This window comes from Aythya fuligula, chromosome 2 (assembly GCF_009819795.1).
Source record: "Aythya fuligula isolate bAytFul2 chromosome 2, bAytFul2.pri, whole genome shotgun sequence".
Taxonomy (NCBI): domain Eukaryota; kingdom Metazoa; phylum Chordata; class Aves; order Anseriformes; family Anatidae; genus Aythya; species Aythya fuligula.
Window position 1 is genome coordinate 49,399,357 of NC_045560.1, and position 12,152 is coordinate 49,411,508.

At 39.0% G+C, this 12,152-nt stretch overlaps 1 protein-coding gene across 1 annotated transcript in view; it reads left to right on the top strand.

Annotated features, from left to right (window-relative positions):
- The first annotated feature begins 6,350 nt into the window (after nt 1–6,350).
- DCDC2 (doublecortin domain containing 2) overlaps nt 6,351–12,152 on the top strand; it is a 61,782-nt gene continuing 55,980 nt past the window's right edge. Inside the window, 2 exon segments of the mRNA XM_032182886.1 lie at nt 6,351–6,677; nt 10,010–10,061. Coding sequence (XP_032038777.1) covers nt 6,385–6,677; nt 10,010–10,061 — 345 coding nt within the window. The 5' untranslated portion in view covers nt 6,351–6,384.

Consider the following 12,152-nt stretch of genomic DNA (forward strand, 5'->3'; position numbering starts at 1 on the left):
GATGACATAACTCCACATCAAATATATATTGGTGTGAAACCTGAAATGTATGCAGTAATAGGCCAACATACCACTAAGTACTGGTATTCTGTCTCATTATATCTGCATTATAGAGTCTGGAAGGGTAGACAATAGCTCTTATTTTTAGAAGTGAAGGTAACGCATTGGTGTGAACTAGCAGCCAGGGGTAAATTATGAAGCACAGATACAATGCCTAATAGCATACTGCTGCTGACAAAAGATAACTGGAGATTTAGAATCACCATCTATTTATTTCAGTTCTAAATAGCAATGAGCAGCTTGTTGCTTCTGTTGTAGTCACATTTCAGGTATCTGGTGTCTCCTGCTAACCTTTAGGAAGAATACCCTGTATTTCATCAGAAAAAATAATGGCTCATCTGCTGGTTGTTGGGAATTGAAGAAGCTCATTGACACAAATAGGCGTGATGGCTATTTTCAATTTATCTAAAGCGAGTGGATAGCTCCGGCACAGCTTTCTTTAGCCATAAAATTGCCATCCGAAACACTTGTCATTTATGAGGATGAATTCTGTGAGCAACTAGTTCCTCTGACAGCCTAATGTCAATGCAGACATGAGGGGTTGATCTGATTGCAGATGGGGTATGTGGAAGAGAAAGAGCAGAAACACCAAAGAAACACAGACACCAAAAACAAACAAACAAACAAACAAACAAACAAACAAAAAAAACATGGAGAAGAACATCAAGTATCATCAGAAAAGTCCTGAAAATTCTGTACCGAGAACTTTTGGGTAAAATTATGGTAGAAAAAGATATCTCCCATTGTTTTATTTGTTCCATGTTCAAGGAAGACGGGATTTGTACATGTAATCAATTTGGAGATTTAGATTTATTTACAAAGACGTGCCTGAACCTGTTACCCGTTTCTTCTCCTGAAAGAAATACTTAAAGGAGCCCCATTTTGTTCATGTTAAGATAAAAATAACAGATGAATCAAAAAATATAAATTCCTACCAGACAGTAGATTTATGTCTGGTATGTTATAAGCGTAGCTAAATCATAATATGATTACAGAGAGAGAAAAGAAGACCCCATGGAAAAATAAATACATAATAATCATATTTGAGTATTTTATTATTATTATTATTGTGTGTATGAAAGAATCAGGAGTATTCAGCTGATAATCTCAGGTGCCTGTACCAGAGTTAGCTACTAAGATACTGAGAGGTCTTTGCCTAGAAGGCATGACTTCACTTTCATTACTTTAAAAAAGACCTGATGAAAAATATTTTTCACCTTTTTCTCAACTTAAGATAGCCACCTGGAATTTGTTTCTCTATGGAGAAACTATTTCCTCATGGGTCTCTAAAGGTTTCCCAAAGCCTTTTCCCAGGGCAACCCCTTAACATCTGAGCTGTCTCAAGAATACTTTTTAAAGAGACTTGTATCATAAAAACGAGTTGCTTAAACTGTGATCTTTTAATCTTCTTTAGCAAAAATATTTGGTCATAAATGCTAAACCTTTTTTGATCTAGCAATTGTATAATATAAGCAGGTAAAATTGCTCTGACACAGGTTTTAAAATTCACATCTGCATCAGTACTTTATTTCTTCCGGTCAGAGTGTATGCATGAAAGCTGAACCACCTGGTATTTAGGTATTTAAAACTGTAAGTGCAAACAGTCCAATTACTCTTGAGTTACAACTTGAAATGCAGTGGCTGCTGTTGCTTAGTCTGATTTTTAGATAAGCTGCACAAAGGTCTAGTTATTATATGTGATTCCCAGCTTGGTATGCAACAGAACAAGATAAATTTAATTCTCTGTGTTTAGAAACTTAATCCTTACCATTTCTGTACATTGTCAGTCCTTTCTTCTGGACTAGGACACTATGTTTTCAAGACACATAGTGTCTTGACATAACGTTTTCAAGACATAATGTCTTGAAAACATACTGTCACTGAGCCTTGTTGTCAGGGTCATGCAACAAGCTGCAAATTCTTTCCTGGTCCAGGAATGGCAGAGATTTCGAGGTGTTTTGCTGCAGAAAAAGGGATGCTGCTTAATGCTGTGTCCCTGTGCTACAGCATTGGACTCATCATTTGCCCCAACGTGCACTGGTTACATGACTTCAGGTCCATCATATAATCCCAACACACAGCCTGACTGACGTGGCCTCATGCATAGACCTCCAGTAAGATGAGATGTCTGACATGACTCAGTCAAAAAACAATTATGCATCTCTTCACATTTATCTTAATTGTGTGAGGGGGCTGAGCAGCTTGGCGTGTTGCTGTTGAGAATGTGATAGGAGACTGCTTAGAAACTGAAACAATAATGGGAATAAAAGGTCAGGCCCTGGAAAGGCTGGAAGGAGCTGATTCTCATGGATGAAGGGCCTGCTCTCAGAGGCAGTGTTTCAGCTTCTCCTAGCTTTCAGGCAGTGGTCATACATAGGCAAGATGGAAAACATGCTGACTTTATACTTAACGTATTGGAAACACTGTGTGTGTGTTCCTATTACTGCTATTAAACAAAATATTCAATTCTGAAAAATTGGTGTGAAATGGTGGACCCTGAAGACCATGATGAACTGGACAGTCATGATTGGTTTTCAGGGACTGAATTTCAAGGTAATAGTAAGAAAATATGGAGATTCCTATGCACTACAAGTAAACAAAAGAGGGCAGAAATGCAACTAGTTGCATTTGAAAGATGGAGTTTTCTGAGGCACACCTATTAGCTAGGTAAAGGTTAAAATATGAGCAAAATTCTGCACTGCAGTTCCTTGAAGGATTCAGAATCTACTCACAGGTTTGGACAAAGGTTTTGCCCACCAGTTTTAGCCTGCTTTAAGACTAGCAATGCTATTTCTTTGCAATCTGCAAAAGTGGTTGTTACTAGCCTGGTCAGATGTAAAGAACAACAGTATTTTGATATAGCAGAAGCGTCAAAATGAGTTTAAGAGTAAAAATATTCAGTGGCTTAATCCTATGACAAGGCTGTTGTGTGAGTGCAAATTAGGTCCAAAATCGCTGAAAGTGGTAGAATCTGGCGAAAAATAGATAGTTGACATTGGCTACATGACTGCAGAACAGTGTGAAGGTCATCAGCATTTGGTTTTTACAGGTAAGTAAAGCATGTTTTTTAATATAAATTGTAATTTCAGGTTGCAATAGATCAATGTTCAACAGTATTAAAACAAGGCTGGTATATGCTTGTTTCTCTTTATTAACTATAAGAAAGCCAGCAGTGTCTACAGAACTTTAACTGTTAACCAATAACAGTAGCATATTTGACTTCACTCACCCTGAAATTGCTCTTTTTGTAATGGTTAACTGCCCTGTTGTAACTCACAGCAGGGGGGTAATTTTCCCATCAGAGGAGGTAAGATAAAAGGAAAGAAAAATTCCTGCCATCACATGTGTTGAAATCTATTTGGAAAAATCATCATTACAGTACACTAAAAAATTCCAGGCAGGAAGTCTAAAGCAGTTTTGGTCTTGCAACAATTAGTGGGGAAAAGGAGATGTTAAAGGAATTCAGATTGAATTTAAGACATTTTCTCTTTATTTACTGCCAGGTTTTACGTTTCCTTGTACCCAAGGTGTGGCAACAGTCTGGTAGAGTCTAAGTCTTTGTGTTTCATTATGCAGCTTCCTGGACAAAGCAAAACACACAGCATTAGAAAGCAGAGCTTAAAGTCATGTATGCCTAAAGTGTTTTCAGGAAAACAAAACTTATCTGTAGTCTGGATACATGAAAGACTCATCTATTAATTGAGTAAGCCCATGAGATGCATGCTTGTTTAATTTATTATCATTTTTAACAATCCGAGGAGATAAAACAATCTATTATTCTGATAATGTAATATCTAAAATTACTTCCCAAACACTGGATAATATGGAGATCATATTTGGTTGAAGATAAGCAAAGAAAATACAGCTTCAAGTGGATCATTTGTTTATAAAGTGTTCTAAATAGCTTAAAGTCAAAATTATATCAGTTGAAATTATTTCATGACAATTTATCAGTGAAATCCAAGGGAATCTTTTTATTATATTAGAGGTTGGATCTGGTCCTTAATGTGTATATTAATACGATTATTATATCTGCTATGTCATGTTTACTACATAGAACTATGAAAAATGTCTGACTCAAAAGAATGAAAAATCAACCCACTTTGACTTTATATTACATTCTCTGAATCACAAATGAGTTATTTTACTGTTTTGTCTTTCTGTTTTATTCTGTTGGTTTATTTGTGTAAAAATACATAAATAAATAAATAAAATTGTGCCCAAGGATATCTGTGTGGTCTTTGGCATTTGAGATTCATTTAGAGAGGTAAGTCACCCCTGTATCTGATTAACTGATGGCAGGTTTGGGCCAGCTCAGTAGAAGTGATATTAGCTCTTGCAATAGAGCCCTGATTCTGAAGAGAACAAATTGTATCTGACTTGGTCAACCAAAGAATGATAAAAGTATTGAAGAGCTTTTAAATGCTTCCAGAATGCAAATAGCTAAATAAATTTACACAACTACTAGGAGACTGCAGTTTAATTTTGTGTTATTTTCTAATTTTGCCCATTCAGATGGGCAAAATTAGATGGGAGAAAAGCACCCAAATAGTATATGTAACATTTACATATTATCTCAAAGAGACATTCAGAGGGCATCATCTGAGTAGGTTCATTAAAACAAGAAAATCAACTGACTGTACATATTTGCAATTAATTTGTGAAGTGTGAAAGCCTAATTTCAGCCCTATTCGTAATCTTTTTTTTTTTTTTTTTTTTTTTTTTTTTCCCCACAAATATCAAGGAATACCAAAAAGAAGACACTTCCTTTTTTACCCTTTTATTGTGGCTTGCCTGTGTCTTTACACTGACCAACTGAATAACACTTTTGTGAATTTGATCTTGAAGGTCTAGTAAAAGTCTGTTTTATTCTTGAGAGGGAAAAAACTGACCACTTAACAAGTGATCCCAGGATGAATTGATGAGATGTGATCGAAGATGTGTTTTTCACCCAAACTTCTTGTGATGTCAAGATTATATCTTTTTTTAAAGACAGCAAAGATTTTTCCAGATTTTAATATTTTGAAATTCTGAGGAGCAACCACATGGCCACCAAGTTTAAAGCCCAGCCCAAGCTCCTGCCATCCCACCCCACAGTGCTGTGGGATAAGCGTCCAGGAGGCCTTCGCTTAGGGATACACCCAGAGAATTGGCCATCGGTGTGTGACCGAGGTTCATCCAGTGGGTAAAACACCTTGTGCCTCTCAAACATGTCTTCAACATTCATGGCGTTGAGACCAGTCCTCCATGCTGCCCGTCACAGTGGGCCAAGCACGGCGTTATGGTGGGGTGGGTGTTTGAACTGTGGTGGGGTCCAACTAATGCTGGGCCAAGCAGCCACCTCACCCATGTGCTCAACGGCACCCATGGGCAGGGCAGCCCCTCCAACGACTGGCCACAGGCAGCGGTCACCCGCCAGTACCGGCCACTTGCCCCACGCTGCCATTTCACAACAGCTCTGCCTTGCGTGGCTTGGCCTGGCTGCCCCCCTCCCTGCCCACTGCCCCGTGTGGCCAGGCACCCCCAGCTCACTGTGGAGTGCCCCTCCACAAGGGGGTGGCACAGCCACCGGGGTGGAGAAGCAGGGACTGCCCTCGACTGCCCTCCTTGGCTCTGCTTGGTCCTGTTCCTTCCGCTCCCAGTGCCTTGTGCCCTCCTGTCCCTCTGCCCGCCTCTGGGCACAACGTCTCTCCCTCCTTCCCCCAGCTACCGCCTGGTGAATAATTCAGCAGGGTTTTGTGCACGCTGTACGCTGTCCTGCTTGTGGCATGACCGCTGGTTCTGGGCTGAGTCTGCCAGCTGCCTGAGGAGCTCTCGCCTGGCTGGGCAGGGAGGAGGAAGAGCAGACATAGGATAAAGTATCCAGAGGGAACTGGCGTGATAGAGGCAAGTCACTTTCCGGGACAGCAAAGCCAGAGGATAAAGACCCTGGGGGGCTATGAGTCCACAGCTACCCTGGTCCATTATTTCCCTGCTGTTTGGGATCCGCTTCCGTGTGATGTTTTGTTGTGGTGGGTGAGTGCAATCTGTGTGAACCTCCTGTGCACCAGGGAGTAGCAAGACCTGGTTGCCTAGGAGGAGCTGCACTTTGAGAGGCAGAGCAGAGCCGTGCTGGAAACCCAGGGGAGGCTGAGATCCCTCCCCACAGCTGCCGGCTCCCTCCTTTACCTCCTGGAGGTGGGCTCTCCTGCTGCGGCCCTGCTGTGGCAGTTCTCAGGGTGGAGCTGAGAGGGGTGCTCAGGCAGAAGACCTCTCCCAAATAAACAGGTGCAGGCAGTGCTCCACGGTGGATTTGGCTACGCAGCAGGTCCCGGGCCACCAAGCATGACTAGTGCTGGCACAAAGGGGTCGTTCCTCTCGCAGCCGATGGTGAAGAGTGTGCTGGTGTATCGCAACGGGGATCCTTTCTTCCCGGGGCGCCGCATTGTCATCAATGAGAAGAAAGTGTCCAACTTCGAGGTCTTCCTGAAAGAAGTGACAGGTGGGGTGAAGGCACCCTTTGGAGCCGTGCGTAACATCTATACCCCCCGGGCTGGGCATCGTGTCCGGCAGCTGGAGGAGCTTCAGAGTGGAGAGCAGTATGTGGCTGGTGGCAGGGAAGCCTTCAAGAAACTGAAGTGAGTGGCTGAAAATTAACTTAAGATTTATATGGAACTTGAAAATCAGCATTTGGGATTTTGCACTGTGGCAATACTTGAGACCTCCCCCCATCCCCTGCACCCCTTTTATTAGACATTGCACAAAACAGACTAAAAGGCTGTTTTGCAAGCCAAAAGGAAAGTTAGGTATTTGTGACAGAAAATACTGCAAAAGAGCTTCAGAGGTGAGCCATAGAAAGCCTGCTATAATCATTAGTCTCAGAGTGCCATCCCCTTGACATAGTAATAGAATTGGAGAAGCAGTCCTTTACCCTGAAGGTCATGCTGTATTGGCATGTTGCTGTGATGGATGTGCTTCACGGAGGGATAAGTGTCAGTGTTTGTGCTCAATGTTAATAGGGAGAAAGCTCTAGAAAGGTGGAGTGTTGACAGTTGTGGCAAAGCTGATGAGCCCAGGAATTTAATTCCCAATTTTTCCTTTCTTGCTTTTTTTTCAGAAGTCTAAAATACTCTACTAAACTATCCACATCTCCATCCATTTCTGTTCATTTGGCTTTCTTATGACCACAATAGCTGAGCTCCTCCTCTTCTTTAAAAGATGACTTTGCTTTGTGTTCCCTGTGAAGACACAAAGACACAAATTAAACTGATATTTTCTGGTTTTTAGTGACTGACTAGGAGAATATTGTAGAGTAGATCTGTACTTTTATGTGTGGTTTCCTGAGTGGCTCTGAATACGATCAGTAATGATTCTTAATTCTGGCAGTGAATTTTGTTGTCTCAACTGCCTAATTACAAGTTTTGTTCAATATTTGTGTGTGTTTTTTGTACAGCTCAAAAATAATCTCAAAATTAGCAATCCTCTTCTGGGGGGTGGTTGGGAATTTATATGATAAAGTACCAGCTCTATAGAACTGTGCTGTCTTGATCATGTAGCATTTTTCTGGAAAGCTTGGGACATTTCAGAATAAAGCTTTGTGTGTAATGAACAGGTTTTCTGTCGGCAGTCTTACCATTTTTGTCACTGTTTCTAAAAAGTTATTGAAGTGTCTTGGGCTTCAGTGGCAAAGTTAGAGAGAAGATGTATGACAGGTTAAATATAAGCTCCTTTCCCACTCTGCTCTCTTCCATGTCAAATGCAGTGCTCAACTCAAGAACCGCTGTATCTTTTGGTATTAAATTTTGTGGTCCTGTGAATGGGTTAAAGCTGTTAATTGTCAGCATGTTTCACCTCTCTAAATGTGTTTTATGTTCAAGAGACAGGCTAAAAGTAAGTAAGAGTTTGACATTAGCATGCACTGTGTAGAGAAGTGAGTGCCCTGGATTTATTTTTGGTGGGAAAAGGCATTTATTTCTGTCATTTCATATTTTATGATCAGAGTGTTGTGGTGAGAGCTTTTTGGACTTTTATGATTGCAACATGCAACAGGATACTGAAGTATATAAGGTCACTGAAGAGAGTACCTTCAGAAAGGCTGTCCTAAAGCAGTCAGTAAAAGCAGGCTTTTAGATATATATCCCTTGATAGTATGTGATAGTCCTATGCTGTGGGTAGGATTAACTGGATGACTCAAGATCTTTTCTGTTCTTGTGTTCAGAGTTAGGGTTCTTCACTATTAGTATGTATTTACATGTAATTAGTACTGTAAAAGTAGGGAATGCTTTTACAAGCATTATTTAAGGCAGGCTGGATTGTTTAATGTTGAACTTGTTCTTAACTAGATTGTAGACAATGATAATTAGGGGTACTTCTTAGCTAGAGGAGAGGAGGGGTCAGTTGAAAGGATTGCTTTCTGGAAGAAATTGAAAGAATTAGAGAAATGAATGTATGTTTCTGTATGTGTCACGGGCAAAGATAAAGCAGTTGCATCTGTAGGAGACCAGAGCTTCTGTCATAAAGGATCTGACTCTGGTTTTACAGCAGCAAGAAGTTTGTAATTTTTTTATTTATTTTTTTTTCAGTGATGCTTGTCAGATTCATTTGTTGTTATGATAGACTAAGCAGGGCTGAACTTTGGATTGACAACTTGTGGCACCCATGCGTGGGAGCATAACAGAAAGGAGAGAATACCCAAGGAAAAGCAAGAGCTGAAATTGCCATCGTTCCAATTCAAGTGGTGCATTTGTTTCTTCACAGATGCCTTATGCTGAGAACTGAATCTTATTTTTTCCCTGTCCTCAGTGAATTCTAAGCTTAACTGCTTTCACTTGTAGCACATGAACCTCCATCAGTTTTAACATCTTGAGATAGACAGGTAGATAGACACTTCTGAGGTGTCGCATTCTACAGCAGAGACAGCTATGAGAAGTAGAAACAGCTCGATGTGCCTGCAGGTTCTGCAGGCTGAATTCATGAGAAGACCAGCTCTCAAAGCTTTTAGAGTTCCAACAAGGGAACGGAGTTAGTGTGGTCTGGGTACCTGTCTGTTGGCCAGTTTCAGGGTTACTCATGCTTGAAGGTTTACTTAATTCCTTTTTCTTTGGACTGACAACATACTCCTAGTCCATCGCAGTGTGTTTTAATTGTCACTTTTGTGTTAATGCAGTGTTTTTGTGGGAATATGTACTCTAATGGAGTACAGTAATGTTCAAACAGATGCATTTTGTTTTCTTGTCCAGTCTTGTTTTTTGTTAATTCCTAATATAATTGTGAATATTCTATTATTTCATCACAACTGCAGTAAAACAGGATATATAGTTTTCAGGTGTGTCTAAGTCATGTTGAAACGCAAGTGGTACAGATCCTCTTAACCTAGCCAATGTCCTGGCTAAACTTGAGTCTGGAGAGAGGCTTTAAATATATCAGACTTAGGGTGAGCAACTAAGAGGCAAGATGATGACTTTGAAAATCCTGATAAATTGATATCATGCTGAGGTTTATTGATCCATCTCACAGTACTATGTGAGCTTCTTTCTGACAACTAGGTTACTGACAGTCTGTACTAATCACCAGTGATGTGAAGTCACATGGTTATCTCTCCCCATCTTTTGTAATGGCCCAGAGTTAAATGTTTTTCTTGTTACTGGTTGGGAATTTTCTTAGCATCTTCTGGGTTTTGTGCAGTGACTTATTTTTGTTGGACATGTTATAATGACAGGATGGATCCTCACCCAGCTCTGTATTTTTAATATCATCTTCGGGTTTTAGTTTACCAGCTTTTTATTCTTCTTATAACTGCTACCTTGTAGTTTTATATTAACACTCCTTTAAAATCTTGAATTAGTTACTATATGTGTTATAATGAGGCATGATAAATTCTAAGAGCTTTGGTGCCAAAAAAAAGTAAAAATATTTGTACTGTGTAAGTTAGATGCTTCTGTAAATAATCAATAATATTATCCTTCCACAGCTATTTGGACATAGGAGAAACAAAGAAAAAACCTGCTGAAGTCAACAATGAGGTAGGATATCTGAAATATTTAGGAAATAACCCTGAAGTTAGTATTAGTGACATGCCTGCATTTACACCTGCTTTTTAATATATATTTATTATGTTCATAAATATTTATCTAGCATTCTGGCTATAATATTTCAATGACTATTACTCTGATTGCTCTGAACATAATAAACTGATTGTCTTCCATTCAGCTTTCTGAATTGCCACATCCACTCATAAACTTTCAGCAAAGAAAAATTCATACTGTTGTCACTGGGTCACTGGTCATAAATGTTTTTTTTTTTTTTTTTTTTCATTCATAAAAGCATGTTGGAATTAGAACTTTGAGGGTTTTGGACCAGGAAATTTTATTCAAAATACAATATTTTCTCTGGAGAAGAGACATTTTTGACTGAAAAGTCACACTTAGTTGAAATGTTTCTTCCAGTCACTGCCAGTGTCAGTTGCAAATTTCTAACTAGTTCTAGTCCATGATCTTCCAAGCTCACCAGTTTTGTATAAATGGTATTACACAATGACTAATGACACAACTGCAGGTTTCAAAAAACTTGGTGAGTTTGGGTTTTTGAGACACAACTCTTCCTTATTTTTACTTTTATTATTATTATTATTATTTATTCTATAGAAGAATAGCAATGATTTCCAACAAACATTTGAATTTCAGCTTCTGCCTGACAAGAAGCATCAGTTCATAAATTTTTCCATTTCTTCTGTCTTGTGCTCCCATTAATAGTGTGCAGTGTGACTGATTCCAAATGCCCCTTGGTGAGAAGGTAGTTGTCTTCATGAAAGATCATTAACCGAGTTCTGATATTACCACTTACCAGGATAACCACAAGGCTTGCTACTTTAAGGCTAGTTTTAAATCTGTTTATTTTGCTGCAAATCATTAGCAGACTCAGAGGATTATTTTGTTATACATACATTATATGTATATACATATACAGAGATTCTGAATATAAAAGAAATTCTTTCCACTTAGAGAAGTGGTTTTAGAAGTTCTTTCCATTATCTACAGTTGCATGTTTAGTAAGAGAGGCTTCTGTTACTTCTGTATTCAGTGCTTCTTGTATTCTGAACACATTTGGCTATCTCAGGGCTTTGAAGTAAACCAGTATAAGCCATCCGTTATATCAGATTTATTTCCTCCTGTTTGAGTAATGTTTCCAATCTTCATGGTCTCTGTGAAGAGTTTAGCTCTCCACATTAAGTTTAACTTATGTAATTAATTTATTTGAAGAGTCCTAAAAATGAAATAAACATAGTACTGGTCTACAGATTTTTATCTGGGCCTAAGAATAACATTTTTTTTTCATGCCCTAATGATTTAATTCTAGGAATGAACATGCAGGGGGCTAGTAACACAAGTTTTAAACACCTAAATATATTTATGTTAAAATGATTTGAGGATGCAAGTTCTCTTTTTACTTTTTTTTTTCAAACATTCACTTTGAAATCAAAAAGCTATATGTGTTCTAGGACTAGGGTAGCAGTATTGCTGTATTTTTGTTCTTTGATTCTGCCAGATTTGCATCAGCAAACAAAAAATCATTATTTTCCACGGAGTCTTGTGGGAATCTTTGATTTTAGCCCACAAAGATTTTTTTGCTTTCATAAGGCACCATTTTAGATTGAATTTCAGAAATAAAACCCTCCCTGTTTGCTTCATTAGAAGAAAAAAAAAAAGAATGTATGTGTGAGTGACAAAAAAAAAAACACAACACACACACACACAAAAAAAAAATAACGGTTCAGTTCATCAAGCACAGCAACAGGTACCTTTAAAGAAGTTAATTATTTTAGTGAATTCAGTAAGAGGAGTTCTCTGAAATTATAAATGTACAGAAAAATTTGTGGCTCGGATCTAAGTCGTAGTGTTCTGGTGGGCTAAGAGGGTGGGGGCAGGCTTACTAATTCCTTAGTGTCCATTCCTGTAAGGTGATGAGATTTAACATTTAGGAATGGCTTCTGCCTCTGATGAGAGCAGTATTAGTTCTCTCTGTTATGCCATGCTTCATTTTTAGCTGGAGCTTCTCAAATACCATGGTTCTGCCTTTGCCTTACTTGACATGTTTGGTGGTAACAAGGATGTACA